General features: G+C 39.9%; 1 protein-coding gene across 4 annotated transcripts; it reads right to left on the reverse strand.

Annotated features, from left to right (window-relative positions):
• Positions 1–1,128: 1,128 nt before the first annotated feature.
• On the reverse strand, positions 1,129–21,656 carry YTHDC1 (YTH N6-methyladenosine RNA binding protein C1). 4 transcript variants are annotated; one of them, XM_058023888.1, is made up of 18 exons: positions 21,538–21,656; positions 17,730–17,831; positions 16,798–17,126; positions 16,311–16,665; positions 14,980–15,069; positions 14,417–14,470; positions 13,712–13,806; positions 11,778–11,886; positions 11,560–11,677; positions 10,652–10,736; positions 8,613–8,779; positions 6,039–6,121; positions 4,583–4,619; positions 4,451–4,490; positions 4,285–4,347; positions 2,747–2,881; positions 1,906–2,113; positions 1,129–1,518 (listed from the first exon to the last, which is right to left on the reverse strand). In XM_058023888.1, the coding sequence occupies exons 1-18, from the start codon at positions 21,563–21,565 to the stop codon at positions 1,469–1,471; spliced, it is 2,148 nt and encodes a 715-aa protein (XP_057879871.1). In that variant the 5' UTR covers positions 21,566–21,656; the 3' UTR covers positions 1,129–1,468. The 4 variants fall into 4 exon arrangements, with proteins under 4 accessions (XP_057879871.1, XP_057879873.1, XP_057879872.1 ...); XM_058023890.1 differs by lacking the exon at positions 14,417–14,470; XM_058023889.1 differs by lacking the exon at positions 1,129–1,518 and having other exon boundaries at positions 1,532–2,113.
• Between the last annotated feature and the right edge of the window lie 529 nt (positions 21,657–22,185).

Genomic DNA, 22,185 nt, shown 5'->3' on the forward strand with positions numbered 1-22,185 from the left:
AGCTGGACAAAGTGCTCCACAGTCCCTGTAAGGAGGTGCATCATTTCTGTAACCTACTCTGAGTAATTTGGCTTATCTAGTACTGAATTTAAAAAGTAAAACAACCAACCAACCAATCCAAACAAAAAAACCTCAAAACCAAAACCCCTTCTTCATTTTAGAGTCTGTATACAATGCAGAGAAAGATATCAAAGTACGAGGGTGGTCTGTGACACATTTCTCCAATTAGACACAGAATGTATTCTAAATCGGACACACTGATCTAATCCTCCAGCTAGCAGGCATTACCTCTCTGTGCACAATAAACTGTGCTGAGGAGCCCAAACACATATTCAGCCTCAAGTTCTGCTTAAGGAAGCCAAACATATTTGTACATTGGAGATCTAACCTTTTGTCTAACATATGTAGATGTCTACTGTGACTGTAGACTAAAATAAGCAGAGCACAAACTATTGCCAGATCAATTTGTGTAAAATTTCCACAAATGCCACACAGTGGCCAGTCCTATACTGGCATTTATAAAAATAGCTGCAGCACCCAGCAGGGTGGAGCTGGGCGTGTTTAAAGGACAGTCTGGATTTGTTACATGAGGAGACACTGAAGGAAGTTTATGAAGAAGTCTACCAAGGCAGTGCTACTCTTACAAGTTTTGGAAAGTTGGAAATTGCTGGATAAACTGAAGAACTTTCAGTAATTTCCGCCCCCCCCCCCACATTTTTACCATTGGCATAGATAAAACATTTCTTATTTAAAAGAAGTAACAAGTGATCGCTACAAAGAACATAGGTACAGACTCTGGATCTTACAGGAGTAACACATTCCTGAGACAGGTATGTTGTGGCTGAGGACAGCCTCTCAACAGCTTGAAGATCATATGATTAAGTTGAAGACGTAGGGCCTTAACTCTGATGAGCTGCAGGAGTTATTGGCCACTTCACTATGGAAACAGAAATGCAATTACCCAGTCCTTTTTCTAAATTCAGGCTTCAGATCAGTTTTGCTTACCACAAAGAACACTTGAACTATTTCTGAACATAGATCTTTTCCTAGAACTCTGGAATCTAGCAAAACTGTCAAGCTTAGAAAACCAAGGAACCCAACATGGAGGTTTAAACATTTCAATAGTTACCAATTTATTTTTATAAAAAAAAAAAAGGTAGCAATGTAGAATACAGCAATATTTTCTGGTTCCACGCACGCAGGTTGTGAACATTCCAAGCAATGTGTACATTTTGGAAAGAGACCAGACAAGAGAACTGACCAAAATGTTATTGAACACAGGAAGATTTTTAAAAAAGGCTAAAAATTAGGTATCAATAGTGTCTTCTTAATATTGCTTTCCTTACTGAAGACTGAAAATAAATCACTTGACTTCACAGATAGGGTTAAAAATGGGGGGGAAAGGGCGGGGGGGGGAAGGCTGCTACAACACTGCCATACCGTCAAAAAAAAAGAAAGAGATCATACTTCAGTATTTGCATACTTGATAGCAGCATTCTCCCATCGAACCATATGAAACTACAGGAAGAAAACATCAAAGCAAAAAAAAAAAAAAAAAAAGGCAGTTATCCATCAGTATTCAAAAACCTAGAATGAAGTCACTAAGTAGAACACTTATTGAGAATTAATCAATATCTACATTCTTAGCTGCTTCCAACTTTGTTCCAATAGAAACATGAAGTTGTGTGTCAGCTTTGTGTATTTTATTTTTGGCCTATTTGAATTTTTCCAGTTCATAGTTCACTGCATGCTTGGAATAGAGAGGGTCATTATAAATCCTTCTACACAATAAACTTTAGGTAGACAGTTGAAAATAAAATGTACTACTTGTAAACACACAAAAAAATACAAGCTTTTTTTGATTCAAGTGAGCACTGTTCCAGATAGATTATCTTCGGTATCTACCTCTTTCACCTCTGTCTCTGTCCCGGTCACAAATCCTCTCTCTCTCCCTTTCCCGATCACGGCCTCTGTCCCGTTCTCTGTCTCTCCGATTATCTCGAGGCCGGTCGCGCTCCCGCTCTCGGTCCCTCTCCCGGGGCCGGCTTCTCCGACCGCTGACAACAGCTTGTGTGCGGCGAAGGAAGTCATCTACTCTCATGTCATAGTCGTGCTGTGATGAAAGGAGAGCTCTGCTATTTTCTTTCCCAGATCAGAATTCCCTCCCTTATCTGTAAGGCTGGCTGTAACTCCTCAGAAAGCCCAGTATTTAAAAAAAGGCAAACCCAACCAAACCAACTGTGCAGCATCCATGTGCTGAATCTGGGGTTCAAATGCCAGACACCAGCAAGAGACCTGAAAGCTAAGGAGCTTTCAAGCCAGCTAACAGAAACTTAATTCACCCTGTTTTCTGATGTGTCTATAAGAAGTTTTAAAACACAAAATTCTGCTGATAAAGTAATTTGTTGCCAACGAGCACGAGCAAAGTTACAGCTCTGTCCTTATTCAAACCAGGTTTCAGGATGAAAATGTTCATAGGTGGACAAGCCGGAAGCCGATTTAAGCATACACCTCAGTTTAAGAGTATGAGAATTTTTCACCTCTAACTCACCAGGGAGAAAAAGGCTTTTCAAATTTGCTGTAAGCATGTAGCCAATCTAAACAACTGATCTTTCCAAGGAACTCTAATACAGGTCATAAACATGCTGTTTATCATAGCAAACAAAGCTCAAGCTAGGCTACCCCTGGACCCCAGATTCCTACTCCAGCCTGCAGACTTGCATCCCCTGTCTGTGCGGACACTTACTACTCGTTTGTCTCTGTATCTCGCTTCATGGGGTACAGGATGATGTCCTGAGTATGGAGGGTGAGCTTGAGGTGGAGGTGCATGGTGCTGATAGTAAGGGTGGTGTGGTGGTTGCTCCATACCTGGATACGGTGGCTACAAGAAAGTTACAGGAAGTTTGTTGAAGCAAAGGAATGCACACAAGGAGTGCATCATTCAGATGGAAAACACAGCATCTATATAAATCTGATCACAGCCTCCTAACTGAACAGCAGTCTACTTTTCATTGGGCTGGCATGCTTTACTCCCTCTCCACCATTGCTTGGAGAAGTCTGGTAACCACCCCCCCCCAAAGTCCAACATCCCTTCCTTCTGCATCTGCCTCAATACTACACCGTACACAAAACTTCTGCTATTTTAATGTGGCATTTTCAGTTCTGAGTTTTTAAACCCTTGCGTATAGAATGTGAATTCTGCCCAAACCAGAGCTCTTACAGAAACAAGTCACACTCATTCCTTAAGAATTTCTTTCTATTCTAAATTAAAAACCAAATAATTTGCAAGTCAAATGATTTGACAAAATGCTAGCCCTTTTTTTGTTTTTAACAAAACCTATTTTGGCTGATTTCTTTCATTTCTTCAATCTGCACAGTCCTCCTTTGCCTAGTAACAAAGCATCTTGGCTTGCATTTTTGTTACAAAGAAAGTAAATGAAAGCACTGGATTCTAGGACAACTACTTGGACTGCATGCAGAAGAGGGGAGGAAAAAAAAAAGGGAGTTTCTGGAGGCTTAACTGTTTAAAAAAAACTGTTTCCCCCCCCCCCCATCTGACAACCTTGTTTACTTCTTTCAGTTGTAAGGAGTTGTGTTTCAGCTGACAAAAATGAGAGGCTATAGGACCATCTCTGTATCTGGCACTGCTTTTTGCTCATTGCCAGTACAAACAAGAGCCAAAAGACTCATTATAGTTATACAAAATCAGGCCAGACTTACTACTAAGTATCACTAAAATAACCTCACTATGACTACTTCTCTTGACGTGAAGGCCACAACCTGTACAAGTGAACAAGTGCACTTCAGTGGAGGCTGTAATACAGAAAGACTTAGTTTAATTAGGTTGTGCAGCACATTTTGCTAGTTTCCTGCATGCTTCATTGCCATAGCCAAAAGCAAGCCACTGCACAATACTAGAGCCCAGCAGCCCATTCCATGAGCCTCTTCAACAAGTCCACATGTTTGATGCATTTACTGTTTGAGAGCCAAGTACCATCAACAATTAGCAGGATACAGAATGTGATCACACCCTCCCATCTAGGCTAAAGGAGAGTTCTGCTATTTCTTCAGAGCTTACTAAAAATGCCAGACTACTGTTCAAAGTAAATTTCAAAATACTTATTATCAATACTTTTCCCCTAAAATTTTTACACTGTTACAGCAAAGGTAGATTTTAGGAAAAGTGAAGAGTTGAGAGCACACTGAATATGGCAGGCTCCTTTTGGGGGAAACAAAAAGAAGCTGTATGCTAAGGAGAAAAACCAAATTCAACAAGACACAAACCATTCCTTGCCATGGTGGTGGTGGTCCCATGTTGTGAAACTCCCTCACGTAATCATTGTAGGACTAAAATGAAAGACAGTAATATTAAAATTTGCGCTGAGTGTTCTTTGGAAATGCAGAAAGATGAATATAAAGTTGCCCCAAAAAAATGCATGCAGTAACTCACCCCATTTAAAAACACATCTCGTCGAACTCCTGAAAATCGTCTGTTGGGAATAAAAATTTGCAGAACTAAATCCAACTTATCTGTGCAGACAAGTTACCAGGACATAAAATGAGTAACATGAACACACCTTACCTGTCTACTTCGGGATATCTGGGATCCTTTATATACCCTGTTCGAACATCAAGCAGTATTAATTCAATTTATTGTCTCAAGTTAACAATCTTAAAAACTATATTCATTAGAAAGTATCCTTTCATTTTGTGGCTACTACAAAATTATGTCTATCTGCTACTACCCTCACTTTTAAAACAACTCTTGAAAACTTACAGCTCCTAATAGACAATGAAGACAAGTAGTATAATAAAAAAGTGACATCAACAAACCCATTAAGAACTTGCACACAGTACCAACAAATATGCAAGAGGGAAACTGTGCAAATAAAGACTTGAAATTTAGTCAAATGAATTAGGAATGCATATGAATGTGAAGAGTGTTGCCTCCAGGCATTTAGCACATGGCTGTTACTACTTCCTAACTATATATTCAGTAGAATATGTATTCAGTAAAAAGTTCATTTCCCAATATGTTTTGGATACAATGCTACACAGGAAATTAAAAACAAACTAAAATTATCTGGAAAAGCCCCACAGGGCAAAGAATTCTTACAGCTTCAGTAAATCCCTTTAAAGAGCTCAGCAGAACGGTGCAAAACATCAGGCATGCTTGCACTACAATAAAATAGTGACCTTCATTATTTTTTAAAAAACCTTGTTCTGTTTTTAAACAATGGCCTTGGAAAGATGCAGAGCAGCAACAACACTTTTTGCATGAATGAATGCAGTCTTTGCAGACAAGCTAGGCATGCTTTGCAGACAATACAGGCATGCTCTGAACAGGTTTAGAAATCTACGACTGAAATAGCAGAATGCACTTTTCTAAGAGATGTGAAGCACAATTTGGTAGACTAAAAGCAACAAATTCTTAATAGCTGCTTTCTGAAGGAAAAAAAAAGGCTGCTATGAGCAGCGCTGTTGCTGCAGTACCACTGCAAACATTTCTTTCTAGGGAACAACAAACTTCCCTTCATCATTAGATCCTCTTGTAAAATGCAGGGCAACATCCTCCTGCCTAACTCATGTCAAGCTTGTAAAAAAAACTGTCTCTGAAAACATAACTGAATGTCTACCATCATCTCCACACAAAGGCTACCAGTCACGCAGTCTCAGCTGATGTTCCCAGGTGGAAATTTCTCAAACGTTTTCATTTGATGATTAGCATCTTGACAAGTAGGTCAGATCTATTTTTGTGCCCACATTAACACAGCACTTGAGAAGATCATTCACAACAATGTATACAATTCAATGCTCTTAAAAAGGGCTCAGCCTAGGTTAAACTCAGCTCTCAAACCAGTGAAACAGCGTCACTGACTTCTTCGAGAGGTGGGTTAAAGCAGCAGGCAGCACTCGAAACAAGTCACATTTTCATATCCAAGTTATATCACTATTTTACTTTTGAATTAACGAGGATATGCTAAAAGAGAAAATACTCATGAATTGGTGCACACAAATCTTCATAGTAAGATATTAACCTGGTCTTTGGTGAAACTCAGGGGGATAGTCAATCCTTGGTTTCTTTCTGCTGTTATGAATATCATAATCTTCTGGTCGACGCCTACACAAATTAGATATCAAAGATTAAACAAGGTTGCTTGGAGCATTTGTCACAGCAGAATACCTCACAGGAACAGTCTGAGCTGCCCAGGATATCAATGTAATAATTCTCAAATCTATTTGCTTCAAAATATTCTACAGCTTTAAATTTGAACTGAAAGAATCAGAAATAGCTCAATTACATACATTCCACTGTTACTTTCTGTCTACAGGAATTTAGGTAGTTAAGGAAGGAACTTGACCCAACTGTATCTTCATCCCAAACAAAAGGTAACAAATTTGTCTAAACCAAACTCAAGCTTAGGCATTAACATTACACTTTCCACATTACATTTTGCAACATCTATCGGACAACAAAGAATTTCACAGAACATTGCAGTCAGAGGGTATGAAGACTACTGCATTTGATAGCTAATGGGTAAAGAATTCAATAAAAGGTCTACTTCCACAACATTTATAAATAAACTCTGCATGCTTTGTGAAATTGCAACTTTAACTATGGCTTCCCTAATTGAATAGGCCAATTATATTATTTCTAATAATTTCTGTTCTAAGCAACTTACTAGCAATGCACTGGTGCATTTTTCAATTTAATAACATTCAAGCTTCCTAATAATTAAAATAATTAGGGCTGTTTTCTATAAAAGCAGCTCTTTGACAGAAGAGATGTTAAGAACTCTGCTCTTCCTTATAAAGTTACATTCCAGTTGCTGTTAGGCTCAAAAAAGAGCTGACAACTGTGTGCTTATTTTGTTCCAAGGTACATAAACATTACTGTACTGGGAGACTCTAGTGCTAATGTAACAGTGTTTCTAAACACAAAGCAGCTACAGAACCATTCCCTTCTCACCCCCCTCCCCCTCCCCAACAGTATAATTCCTTATGACAAGACATTAACATTTTCTTTATACTGCTTAATTACTGTGCAACTTGCCAGCTGAGTAACAAGCTTATATAGCTTTTAGTTTTATAAATAGTGACTTCTCCCTCCCTTCCCCAACTTCAGTCATTAAAGCCCACTGTACCCAGTTACTAAGCTTTTTAAAATGGAAGCAGATTCTTTAGTATGAGCAAAAAGCCCAAAAACCAAAGCAGTTGCATCTACAGCAAATTCAGATCAAAGAAAATAAAAGCTGGTGTAAAGAATAAACATACCGCTTTCTTGTAGTTTTGAGAGTGCATTTACGACCGGTATAAAATATGATAGAAACAGTTCATATAGTAGTCCAACTACTGACTTTAAGCTGTAAGCCACATACATAAATGGAGGCCCTGGCAGGCTTGAGAAGGTGTGGTGGTGTTATATGTATAGTTTGCAGTCCATTGCAAAACCTTCACTTGTATATACTTTATTGCACTGGAAACCTCTTAGCTTAACTCCAAAAGCCATCTTGGTGTTCAGTCCTTTAAAGCCAAAAATAGGGGGGCGCTGCCAGGTTTCCTCCTACCTACTCGTTACAGTGTCCTTTTTTTTAAGCTCAAGGAAATGGGGACTCTTGTTGGGGCTCTGTACCTACCACAGGATGTTTCCACAAAAAGGAAACTTAACCAAAGGTTTCAGCCCAAACCATACATCAGTCTGTATGCAAAGTGGCTACCACGGGGAAAAGGTGTTTGGCAGAAGGGCTAGTATCAGTTCTTTGCAAAGACTTCTCCAATTCTGTAACAAGTTATACCCCCTTTTTTTTCTGGAAAATGATGTTAAGTTCATAAAGCAGTGATCAATAAACATGTCGATCCTCTAAAAATACTTTAAGTCCACAGGTACTGCCAGCATCTGGAAAGGTTGTATATACAGACACAGCAACAGCCATTCTTTTTGGTTTGTTGCCGGGTCTCCAAGGGCCACTTGATCCCTTTTGGAAAGAACCTACTGTTTTCAGAAGCTCAGCAAGATGTGTGAATTCAGTGGTTACATGTTAGAGAATATTTGGCAAAAGGGTTAACACATCACGGTGACACAATTTGAAACAGTCCCAATAATGCTCCTCTTGAATATCAAAATAACTTAAATATTTTATCCTCAAAATGAGGCGGCATCTTCTGCAAAATTCTAAGTGATCCTTATAAAAGTCCCATATTTGATAAGGCTTATCCAGAGACACACCTGAAAGAAAAGGCTTTTACAAGATATTAACACATTTTTGGCATATAAATATTTCCTCCTCTCCATCTAGCCTGCTCATAATCAAGCCAAGCTTACCTACAGCTAGCATTACAAGTTGCATTAGCTCAATAAATGATCTAGTCTAAACTAGAGACAGAACTTTAAGAGCTTTTTTCTGCAAAAGCAAAGATCCCCATTTTCCTCTTGAAAAATGACAGACCGGGGAACCATGTGAAATCCTCAATGAAGCCACAAACTTGTCCATGCAGCTTGATTTGAGGATTTTCTCTCTTCTTTATCGCAGGGCAAGCTTTGACGAATCACATTCCTCCATCACGTTATTCTCACACATGTGCCTATTATCAGTCCAAAGAACGTTTCTAACCTTCCCACGTCCCGAACGGGGTCTCGACGGGATGGGCGTCCTCTTGATCGGGGTTGTGAGTGCATTCTTCTCTTGTGCCTCATTTTATGAATGACTTGATACAAGTCAATACTTTCATCAGGAGGGAAGAGAAGACAAAGTTGGGTTCCACATTCCGGCTCAATTTCCTAGAATTAGTTAGAAGTGGTTCATAAACTGAAGAAATGAAACTCTCCCCAAATAGACTGACAACAGACATTTAAGGAAAAGAAAAAAAAAAAAAAGGACAATTCAAAGAGATTTCAGTATCACTAGACACAGCAAAATTCACTTACATTACCTTTAACTCTTTAGGTACTAATTAGAATTTTCACTAAATAGTCCAACACTTGGGGTAACCATATCTTCCCATGAGACATACAGGCCACATCACTGTTTTGCTATAAAATCAGAGGACTGTTTTTCATCACAAAGAAAATGATTACCTATTACAGAAAGAAAAGTGACACACGCAGGAAAAAAAATCCATCCCAGCTTCACATATAAAGCCATGGCCTGATGAAGTTGACTACTACCACTCAGTACGAGTTCTTCATTGTATGGTAGACAAGTCCATGAAAATACCAACTCAAGGTCTGACCACGATCAAAACAAGCAGTTTGTGTGCTCAGGGTTATTAGGAAAAGAACACTGAATAAGAAAGCCATTGTATCACACCGAATTTCATGTTCCACCCACACCCTAAATAATGGCTGCAGTTGTGCCCCTACATCTCAAAAGATAGGGGGACAACAGAAATGGAAAACTTCAAAGCAGGGCACCAAGAATAAGTGAATTAATGCAACAATTCCTACATGCCATGACTGAAAAGGTCAGGTCTCTCCAACCTAAATTAAAAGTGAAATATGAGGGATATGGGGAACAAGATGGAGATAATGGGACCATTAGACACTGCAAACTGTCTGGAGGAGAAAGGGACAGATATGAATTTTCTGACTCTCTCTTCCACTACAAGAACTTGGGCCATCAAATAAATCTAGCAGGAGCCAGGTGCAAAACAGAAGTGCTTCTTCAAACTGGTGACTGCAGGCCTGCAGAACACCTTCCCAAATGATGTCGTAAAGGCAGATTTTCAGTGTACGTGTCCTCAGAAGAGAGATCCATTCACAGTTGTGCAAATATAAATGGATAAATGACAACCACTTCAGGAAATAAGCAGACTTGAAAAGCAGGGAGAGCAAGCATCAGGCAATGCTTGTCTAGACCATAACAGTACAGTAATTTGATGAAAAAAGCTGAAACCCATGTCCAGACTGCAAGTCTACTGTAGACAAAACATTAGGAAAAAAAATAAATTTCCTTGGCCATTTAACAGTAGCTAAGTTAACTGAAAAACTTTCTTTTTTTAAGTTCACACTAAACTAAAAACAATATCAAAACTATTGTTTTTCTCCTGCTACACAACAAAGCAAACATATCTGCGGGCAAAACAACGCAACACGGAGCTGACATTTTCCATACAGTATGGAGATTACCTCCCACCTTGTCTTAAAGCAGAACCTGCTATTTTACCCACAGCTTGGGTACATGATGACAGCAGCAACATACCTGCACTCTGGTATGTCTGACAAGACAAAGAGCCAGCCCCACCTGAAATTTGCTTAGCAGATATTCTATAATGGGAGTCTATGCCTTAAGCAATACAGTACCTATTAAAAAACGTAATACAGAGCACAACTGGAAACACCAGACCTTTTTCTTAAAACCTGATGCTATGTGGTTTGCACACTATACAATGCAAGGCACATCACATTTCAAATTCAGAATACCACACAGTTTTGAAGCAAACACTGTTTATCATAAAGATAAAAACAGAATTGGCACTGTATTGTTTCCTTTTCCTTCTTCCACAACAGCATCAGAAAGAAGCAAAATGCCTTTGCCACAACACTCTACTCCAAGTAACTGCTATAAAAACATTCCTACTCTCCTGCACATTCTAAGCTGGAAGCAAGCACTAGAGGATGTCAGTTATAGAAAACAAGTAAGAATTAACAAACCTGTCCATCGCGTCCAATCTTTACTGGCTTATGTTCGTTCCAAGGATTGGTCAGGTGAGCAGATTTAGTGAACGGCAATTCCCGCCTAAATATGCAAGTGGCACCATTTATAGTTTTGCCTCAGTTATTTTTATTAAGAAAAGAAGTAAAAATGTATACAGCAGGAGACTACATATAAAATAATTCTGTTATTCTTTGTACTGTTAGGTCTCTGAACATATTCTTATGGTCTATATATTAGTAACTAAAGATTTCACTTGGACTTATTCCAGTAGTAACTAATATAGTTCATACTATGACAAGCCCTCCTTTAAAAGAGAATATTTTGGTCTGTATGCAATATTGTGATTGTACTTGTTTATTATCTCACCATCCGAATACACTGACCTCTACATGTGGCAGCTCTTGGCACATACTTAAATCCCTGAGCGCTGACCTAACTATGAAGTGCTTTGAGCTGGAGGTGGGAGTCAGTAGCTTCGAGAGGATCTTTCCAACACTTTAATTCAAAGTCTCACTTTTCCTCTATTCAGTCTTTCTGGCAGTCCAAAGTACTTGTACAACCATGCAATGTGTTTCATGGGACTGCTGTAACTTTTTTCCTTAATAAGAGATTTAAAATCTTTTCATACTGCTCACAACCTATACATTATGCAATATTTGCACTATGTCACATGTTATTTCAGAACGGTAGTATTTTCTTTGTTTAGTCAGATCAAAACAGAAAAAAAAAAAATCCATGTAAGGACAAATCTTTTTCGCCCACAGCTGTCTATTCAAGTGAGCAGTGAGGATAGATCTCTGGTTGAATCAAGTTTCAGAAGGATGCTGTTGGCACTTGAGTAATACGCAAAAGTTATAATATAATGCCTCGTTACTAACAGCAACATAAATGCACAGTTGGTTACCTGCAGATCCAGTCAATTTTAAAGACACCTCCCAACATTTTTGCATTCATTCCTGCAGGCAGCACCCAATGTATAGGTGATCCTCCATGATGGGACTCTGAAGATAATCTTGCAAACCCTGAAGGATTTTGTATGAATTGTAACAAAGATACAACAGAAAGGCTATTGCATATAGAACTTACTTTGACTCACCTTGAAAATAGCTCACTTTTCCTTACCTTGGAATTTGCCACTCTCTCTTACAGAAAATATCAAAATAACACTCCTTGCTGATCTAAATGCAGCATTAAGCTTCTTTTCATTCACTGGAAGTGTTGACCATACTCCCTAAAACAGAAAAACACCCACCCCATCCCAAAACACAACAGTTAATCTCAAATGATTTAGCTGACATAAATATGTAATGTAAATGAAGAAAACAAGACCAAAATATTGCACTGGAGTAGAAGATAATAGAAAGAAAAACATATTGAAAAATTAATTTCCATCAAGAAATATTTTAGCCTGCCTTGTACTAAAACTTTTAAAACACTGGCTTTTCAACCTTTTTTTGGACACTGAGAATGCATTTAGATCATCAAAGACTTCCATTATAATTATAATGATGGGCAGTTAGCATAAAAATAGTAAGGGTGAAAGTTTGCACATATGTTTCAAGTGACTAAAGGAATGTATGTATTATATAACACGCAGGAATTATGAAAAACCAAGAGAATACTGCTAAAAGGTGGGCAGGTAGACTTGACTATAGTACTGCAATTTGCTGAGGACAGTTTGCAGACTTCAAAATTCTTTCCGTGAAATGGCAGCAACATGAAAGACACCAAAGTAACAATTTAAAATGGCAAAACAAATCACTTTGTTTAGCCCTACACATCTCCTACTACTACTAAGTATTATCTTTTCCATCTCACCAGCTGCTATGCAGCCACACAATAAAACACAACCTGTTTTAAGGTGCCAGCTGAGCTGATATAGAATAAGAATTTATTGAATCACTCCTCCATCCATTTTCTGAGTAAACAAGCTTCAGCCTCAGAATAGGCCATAAATACCAATGTCAACATTCCTTCCCTGGCATTTTTTTAGTGCAGGTAAGTATTTATGCCCTACTCTGAACTCAGATCAGTGTTTGTATGTTCTGGTAATTCACTATAACCACCAGAGAATATGTGGGGTTTTTACTAGCTTTCAGTCAGATTACATGGCTTTTGGCTGCTTGTAAAGCCCTGCTGTGAACTCAACAACCTATTACATTGGCAGCACAAAAGTGAGTTTCATGAAAGTCCAACATCAAAGCACTGATGCCTCCACACTGAGAGACAAAGCATCCATTTCAATAACTTCAGGAACAAGGATACTACTGCAGCCCCATATGTGGATGAAGCACAAAAAATAATAGACTCCTTTACAGAGTCACCAGTCAGAATGGTGTTCACTGCACCTTCAAAGCTGGAAGGAGAGGTGAGAAGCAAACATGCCCAGGACTTTGAGATTTGTTTAATCATTTGGATGCTATTTTCACCCTAATTTAGAAAATCTTCATTAACAGAATCACCTACTCTATGTATCTTGTGTAACAGCAAATCAAGTATTTTCTCTATGACCTGTTTCAAAGAACACATGACAATATAAAACCACCAGAGTGCTACAATGGACACCTAGTGCAATTCCTCAACAGCTGAAATCTGGTGTTCTGGAATCCCTCCCAAAGAACTCACTCACACCAGCATTGCCAGGCATACATTTCCACAGTAACGCTTCAGATCCTGAAACACCTGACCACAACTACTCATGTAGCATTAGAAAAAAGCCAAACAACCTTCTGAACCTTCTCAGAGCACAGCAATAGGAACAGAAGTGCTGATGGATGGGAGAAAATACCATCCCAGCATTCCCAACAGAGCTTGGCTTAGGATGTTACCAAATAGACCCTAAGGCCCCTTTTAACCCCATTCTTGCCAAGATAAATGGCCAGGGGTCAGGACCTTTTCTAGGTTACGGTGGAAGCCAAAGAACCGAGGCACGGTAGCTTTTGTTGCTGCATCCACCAAGATCCAAGCAATAGAACAATCCAAACACACTCTCCCAAACCGAGGTGAGTGTGTCTGAAAACAGACAAAAGGATCAGTTTGAAGAAAATACAACATACCTTTGCCTTAGCAAGTGATACATTTTCATGGTTATTACTCTTGATGAGAAAGAACCGTGCATCTTGGAGAATGTATTTAAGTTTGCTTGTTTGGTCTGAAAAGAAAACAAAATATCAAATAAGCTGAACCGTAAATACTTACCAAACATGTTGCTTTGAGTACAGATAGTTGCTTCCTTTCTTCAAAAAATACAGTATCCCACCCATTTCCTATCTATGTATTACCACAGTCAACCACCCAACTTAAAGTCAAAGCTGCAGAGCACAAAATGCCAGGGGAAACCAAACCAAACCTAAAACTCAGATATCCAAGTAAAGAAAAACGTAAAATAAAAAAATCAGCATGATTCAGTGATGTTCCGATATGTAGGACTTATTTCCTTGCTTAAAGATCTTTGCATAAATGATGGTAACACTCGTAACAAGCACAAACTGTTCAATAGAGAATGGTGAATGCTGTTCCTCTTTGCAGCTTTAAGCACTTCCTTTTTAAATTTGCTGCCTCTGCAAAGAGCACAGTGACTGAACTTTTTGCATATCACTCTCAAAACATGCAAAAGTAGCTCAAGATTCAATTATCATGCTCAGAACAACAACGTGCTTAAATTGATTTATATCAGAACATCACTACTTAGAGGTAATTTAATCAACAGAGACAATGGTTTGCTATGGGGCATGCATTAAAAATTCAAATTTAAATGATACCTTTTTGGACAGCACGAACGGAAGATGATAATTTCTCATGCTTCTTTTCTGAACCTGTGTTTAGCCAAAGTACATTTGTTCAGATTGAGCCTTAATAGAGATAATATACAATTTCTACAGCCTTATCCCATACAATTTTCATTCATGACAAATTATGCTTTCTGGCGCGCACCCACACACACAAAAAATACTATTCAATGTGCACGAGTGTTTTGTTTTGTTGGTTTTTTTTTGTTTCAGTTTCGGGTTGTTTAATTTGGGTTTTTTTTTTTTTTAATAATATTTGAACAATTTCCTACTCAGAAAACTAGTCACTGAATCATCATCTTCCAAGTTTAAAAAAAAAAAAAAGTGAAATTTCCACTTAAGCAACAGAATAGCATTAAAGTAACAAGAAAGCCTACTTCCCCCCAAAGGTATCCACACACAACATGCCAGAAGTCAATACCAAATTATACAAAGCTACAGACCCTATAAATCTCTACAGCCAGTTACATTTATTTTAGATTACACATTAAGATTTGATGCAAGTCACAATGACAAGCAACAAAAGGGAAGAATACCTGCATATGATTCTGATGCAGAACTCCCGCTTCTGTCAAAAACAATTGGAGAGATACCTCTAGCTCTCTTCCTCTCCTTCTTTTTCTCATCTAAAAGAAACCATAAAAAATAAAAGCCATACTTTAAACACAGGCAAAGTTGAGATTAAAAAGTAATGAGACAGGAAAATAGCATCAATAAAAGTGAAGTTACCATTTGGCTTGCACATTAAAGTCGCCGTTGTTGCCACAAAATTATCATGCACAGAAGAAGCAAATGCTAGTTACTCAAGCTTTTCATTCACAAAAGGAAGATCAATGGCACAAATCTATTAAATCTGTGCAATGTTTACAGATAGAATTTATTATTATTATATTTTTAGTAAGGGTGGGTTAGTGTTTCTTTTCAGCCTTCACCCAAATGTGCAACATCTAGCACAAACTGTGCAGCAATAGCTCATTTGCTCAGAGCTCAAAAACAGCAAGAGACAGGAAAACAAAACACTGTGGCACAAAGGCAATTATGTCCACTCTTAAGACAGTGTTACATTATACCACAGAGTTTTTTAGAACAGTTATTACAGTTTCACTTGTCTTTAGGTTACACCTTGCTGTCTCTAATTCCATACAGCAGAGCTGAGCTAAAAGAGGCAGCATATTAAGCAGGATGACCACCTATGGAGACTTCAGACAAGGAAGATACACAATAGGAATCTTAACAGGATTGCAAGCTGCTTTCCTAGAAAAAACAAACAACGAACAGCCAAACTCAAAAGTATTTACGTCATTAGCACTTCACATCTGCAAGCTAGGACCACTTACAATATACAAATACAAACCAATTGTTTCTAGTTTCTGCTTAAAACATTTATTTCCTTCTAAATTTGCTCTAATAATTTCAATTTAGGTTTAGATTTCCTATGCTGAGCATAGCCAATATTTAAGATTCAGCTATCATTCCCCAGGGACATAATGTCTTACTACACCAGTCTACCTGGTCACTCATCTAGATGGACACCAAACAGCTCAACGCTGAATTAAAATTAATTGTGTGGAACACTAAGCCATTAGATACCCAAGAAAGTACTAATTTTACTGTTACAAAGCATTGAACAGCAAGGTCAAAGCAGTCAAGAATACAACGAATCCTCAACACAGCAATCTGGATAGTCACAATTTTGTTTTACCACTTTCCAGAAATTTTTTCCATGCCTATGGTGTTTCATAATTAACATCTTCCTGACTTCTGCCACCACGGCTTACTTTCGACATGGTCAGGAAGTGGTTATTTTTCAAAGCAGACACCTTTCAGAGGCAAGGTATTTCACATTAGCATGCAAGATGCTGCCTACCTGATGCATCTGAACCAGACCCAGATCTGACTGACCCATCTGTGAAAGAGGCAGATTCAGAATCAGAATCGCTGGCTTCACTCCGTGTGTCATAGTCATTTCCTTCCTTCTGATCCCTCTCATCCTGTTCATACTCTTCTTCATCTTCCTCCCCATCTTCTTCCACCTCTTCATCCTCCTCCCCTTCATCATCTTCCTCTTCTTCCATTCCTTCCTCCTCATTCTCTGTGTTGCCTTGTTCAGAGGAACCACTACTGCCAGTCTCGTGATCTGAACAATATTCCTCAGAGTTCACCTCTTCTTTAGAAGAATGGCTAGATCTGCTTGGTCTTCTATCCACGTCATGCCTGATTCTCTGATGTTTAAAGAAAAAGCGAATCAGCGGTCATATAACATTGTCAGGATGCACACACAGTCCTAAGAGAACGTGCCTTACAAAAGTCTCATAAAATTGCTTTATTTATAAGGCAGCAAGAATACTTAATACCTCTGAACCGTCCGGTGTAGAAGACTTTGCCCTTCTGTCAATATCTCTCTTCCTCATGTAAGATTTCTCTGGTTGTCCTTTATAAGGTTCCCTGGAGCTGCTCGACATTCGCATCTTCCGATCGCCATCTGGGCGCTTGCTTCTGTCAGACCTCTGGTACTCCTCAGTCTTGTACTCTGACACCAGCTTTCCTTTCGTGCTCACGATTCTCTTGTTATTGCTAACTGATGAGCTGGGAGGCTTTGGCATCATCTGCCTCGAGGAATGCACAGAAGGTTTTTGCCTCTTGCTATCAGCATTTTCCATCCTGTCAGTTTTTCTTTTTGATCCTTAAAGAGAAAGAAATATCAAGTTCAGTGTTATTTCCGATATCAAAACAAAAACTGTACAGAGGCTTCTACGTCCTCTATTTTAGGTAATTACCCTGCTGCAGTCACAGGGAACATCTTCCAGGTGTAGGCTTTGCAGCAACACTCAAAACTGCTTCTTAGGAACAGCTCATGTCCTAAAACATGTATTTTACTTCTAAGACACATGTGTTTCTCAGATTTTACACTTGGAAATCCTAATTTAAATGCTTAGAGGATTGGCCTAAAGCCAAATAAAGAACTGAGCTGGAATCAGACTTTGCAACCCCTTTGCTACACTTCCATCTCACTTCACTGAGCCAAAAAGGACAGTCATTTCCTAACAGCAAATGAATTCAGAACAAGCCAGACTCAGCAACTGCTCTTGAGACAAAAGGAAATGGATCTGACTGTCTGCTTGGAGGGTAGGGTGAAAAAGCACATGTCCATGAAATAAAGACTTTTGGAACTCATTCACTCTTTGAATCAAGTTATAAAATCCATTACTTCAAAGACTAACTGAAATAAGACAGACATTTTTACCACTTATGTTCCTGCAGAACAACCACTACCGAAGTCACATACCCTTTTTCTCACTTTTGTCTTGCTCACTGTCAGGGTTATACAACTCATCATCCTGGTCAGGAGCGTCAGTCAAAATGTCATCCAGAACATTCAGTTCACCATCTGAAAATACACAAAAAAAGTCAACACCAACTATAAAAAGTCTGGATATGTAAAGCACAGAACTAGTAGTTACAAACTCAAACATTTCCTTCAGGGCTACAGATCTGCAACAAAGCAAAAAATTGACATCTTCTTGATTTATTTCTACGCTTTCTTTTGGAAGGATCAGGTAGAGCAAATAAAAATTTAAAATATGTCACAAGATGCATTTAGACCTCTAAACAAGGTCCAAGTTGGCTCCTCATGTCACAAAAGCTTTTCAGCAAAGCTGACCTACAAATGAAGGCTGAACATAAAATTACAGAAAAAGGGAGACCAGGAGGTAGTCTGAGTGCCATTAGTAAAGAGAAGGGATCTTTATCTCTGCAAAATTCTGAAACTTGCATGATGAATTAATCTCTCTTCACTATTTTTGTTGTCATAGCAGTGTTGGAATGGTGAGTTTTGTGGTTCACTAACAAATAGAAAAAACATAATGGAGGAAACAGTATTTATTTGTTGCATCATTAACTCTGAGTTGTTCCAAAAAAAACCTCCACAACTTGGTCAAAAGGGCAAATGCTAAAGAAAATTAATGCCAGAGGCAGTAAATGACCACATCTGCTCACAAAATTTTAAAATCTGTCACAATTTCTGAAACCAAAAGGGATATATGGGGATCCTATTAGAAGAAGGAGTCACAAGCTTTAGGGTAGCAGATCTATATTCCAAGCACTTTAAAAAGAGTGAACTAAGCCTTACCATGCAAAGGGAAAAATAAAAAAAGTATTAATTTTGGAATCTCTCCAAAATTCTTAGTTCTTTCCACTTTGTGATTGATTGCAATTTCTGTGCTGAGGAAAAAGAAACCAGAGCAGTCTCCAAGGATTCAGCTGGTTTACAATATCTGTAGCAGATGCAAGGTAAGGACTCCAGAACTGCGTGAAACTGAGGTAATGCAGCAATTAAATCCTCCAGAGTCTGGCAGCTCGTCTATCTCAAAATATTGAGATATATAAGTATTAAAATTGTCTCTACTCTATACTACTAAATCTGAAGTCAGCATGTACACTAACTTTCCTGCTGGCACTTCTCCACATTTTCAGTGGTAGGGGAATGCAGAAGTGATCCCTGGACTGCTCAGTAGGTGTCTCTAATGCAAAGGAAATGGTGCAGAGAGAAGTGGATCAAACCTTTCCCAGGCAGCTTACAGTCAGCAGGCATTTAAATGCAACATCAACTTGCATCACAATTCTCTTAGGAACAGCCCTTTATGTTTGTAGCCATACATCCATAGCAAATATTCTTGCTGTGACTGATAAATATATGACAGTCAGATTCACGGCTGTGTAACTGCCAAACATGGGATGCAATTTCCTGGCTTGCATTCTGCTTGTCCACAGGAAGCTTGGCAAGTCTAGAGCACAAGGTTTTTTTACTGGACACTAATGAAAAAGAGGTGCATTGAGATTAGAAAATTAAACATATCATCCACCTCAAATCATGTGTATTGAACCTTAGATTTGTTTCCCTCTTGGTGAGACAACAGCATACTTGAGTAAACTAGATTTAACCCACCTACTGCAGCAGCAATGGAAGGTGGTAAAAGACTCCTTATCAGCTCATTCAGAAGTGTGAGAAGGGAAATTTAACAGAAAACGCAAGTCTGATACACACTCTCTCCTAAACCCCTTCCAGGTTAGATGGGCCTCATTTGCAGCTGGAATGTTAAAGAGGGTGCAGGAGACAGGAGCAGGATCCCCCATCCCCTTCCACAGGCACATCGACCTGATTTGTTTAGAAGCACATCTCCAGATTTATTTAGCAGCCTGCTTCCTGCCTCGCACTGGATACCCTGCTTTTCTGTCTCGCACTGGATACCTTGCTTTTCTGACTCGCACAAGATCATTTCTCTCAGTGAACCACCACTGTCAGTGTTCAACCTGAAGAGCCAAATTATCTCAGCGAGGTGTCAGGAAAAACACAAAATCAGAAACAGAAAAATGGCAGAGGACAGGTGTTTTATGGTCCATCACCACTGAAGAGGGAGGGACCAAATGAGTTCTTTCTGTGGCAGATACTCCCAACAGGGCTTTCCTGCCGCTTGTCTTTTGTGGGATCTTTCCATGAACAAATTTAACTCACCCAAAATAGCAGGAAGGTAGCCTGGGAGGCCATTTCGTCTGCTGCCCAAGAGAATTAGAACTATTGGAAGGGTCCAAGCAAAAATCCGATTTGGCACACAAAAGAAATAAGCCCCTCTGATTTCAAACTAAACAGGCCTGCAAGCCTTATTTTTGCTTTTTTTAAAGTGGTAAAACAGCATTTCTCTTCCTATGGGAGCACTTGCAGCAGAAATCGGTTCAGCTGCAAATGTGCATCAACACTTATTATTCAGTCAAAATAACCCCTTTCACATGAGAAATAATTAAAAACAAATTAAAGTAAAAATATAACTTGACCACTGGCAGTGATTAACAAACATTGAAAAAAAATTCAAGCCCAACTGGACAAATACTTATATGAATAGAAATTTATAGATGATAACAGCAAACATTTCAAATTCACGGCTCATCCACAGTGGGCGATCAGATCTGTTCTGACACAACCTGATCATATCCCAATCTACCAATCTTACAATAACACCATTAAGGATCAAGCACCACCAATAACTTTATTTATTAGTTCTGACAAAATCTACTGGGAATTTTCCATGTAATATAGCTTCAAAATAAATATCAGACAGCAAACCTTTACCACTCTGACAAAGCCATTTTGTGGACACATATCCTGCAAAAGGCTTTACAGGAAGCATTATTCTCCACAGAAATCCAAATGAACGCAATCCAAGCCACACTACCCTGGTGATACTTTGCCCTTTTTATAACTCTGCAACTCTCTGCACTAACCACCAAAGGGCAATCTGCTACGCCTAACTCTGGTTTGCCTTCTTAAAGAGGCTATTTCGTGAGGACTGACTAACATAATCCCACAGATAACATGCGGATCACTTCGGCTTCCGTGGATAGCGGTAGTCACTTACAAGAGCTGTGATTCCATTATTCGGCACTAATTGCCCTAGATTATTATTATTCCAGAGTAATGACTCTGAAATCATCCGATTCCTCTAACTCAAATTTATTTACCCACAGTGCCCAGAATTCACAGCTCACTGCAAAAAGCCGAGCAACAACCGGCAAAGTAGATTCCAACAGAAATTTCTGCTTACTAAAGTAACTACATTTCCCCAGAGAAAACCGTGCAAAAAACCCCAAAACCAAAACGGCCTAGCGATCCAAGCAGAAACAAAAAGCCGCAATAAAAATAGCAAATACTTTTTGCGAAAACACAACCTGCAGTAACTCGCTGTCGATGATGTAAAACTTACGGCCCACGAACTTCTCCCTCTTCCCGCTGCTCGAGTCACCTTGCCCCGAGCCCGCTGCTGCCGGGACACCAAAGTAGGAGGGGCCCTGTTATCTCCTGCTCCCCAGCAAAACACAGGGAGCGCTTCCGCAAAAATAAAATCATCCTCGAAAGGTTATCCCTGACCCCGCCGCCCCTCCGCTCCCCGGAGGAGACGGACGTCTCCCCGTAGAAGGCCCAGCACCAGCTTCAAAGGTGGCCCCGGGGAAGGGGGAAGGCTCAGGCGGGGATCGGGCCCCCGCCTGAGCCTTCCCCCTTCCCCGGGGCCTAACGCTTGCCCCCCCTCGCTACCGCCACATACCCTTCTCCTCCCGGCCATCCGTCGCCATCCCGCCGCCGCGACGAGCGCCTAAGATGGAGGCTCCCTCTTCCTGCACGTAGCGCTTCCCTCTTCCCACAGGGCGCCGCTTTGTTTACGCTCCCCGCGTCAGAGCGCGCCGCGGGCGGGCGGTGGCGGCGGCGGCGGCGGCGGCGGCGGGGCATGCGCCGCGCGGGGCCGTGAGGGCGCAGCCGCCGTGTCAGGCCCTGGCAGCTGCGGGCGGCGCTTGGCTGGGTGCGCAGGGAAAGGAGCAGGTTTTCTGCTCTCGGAAGTGCGGGAAGCTCGCCTTCCGCCCGTGCTGCTGTGACAGCTGTGTGTGTGTGGTGTTGGAGCGCTTGCTGAGAGTCCTGAATGGGGAAAAGTTTAACAGTACTTACTTAACCCCTGGTGTTGGGCGTTGCTGTTCCCTGGTTTTCTCTTGTTTTTTACCTTTCTGTCCCCCTTCTCACTGTTTTTTCCGTTCTCCTGGCAATCAGGCCAGTTCAGAGAAGGGTTACCAAGCTGATGAGGGGGCTGGAGCACCTCTCCTATGAGGAAAGGCTGAAAGAATTGGGATTGTTCAGCCTAGAGAAGACTTTGGGGTGACTTAATTGTAGTCTTCCAGTACAGAAGAGAGTCTATAAGATAGTG

The sequence above is a fragment of the Melospiza georgiana genome, chromosome 5, assembly GCF_028018845.1.
Source record: "Melospiza georgiana isolate bMelGeo1 chromosome 5, bMelGeo1.pri, whole genome shotgun sequence".
NCBI classification, from domain to species: Eukaryota; Metazoa; Chordata; class Aves; order Passeriformes; family Passerellidae; genus Melospiza; species Melospiza georgiana.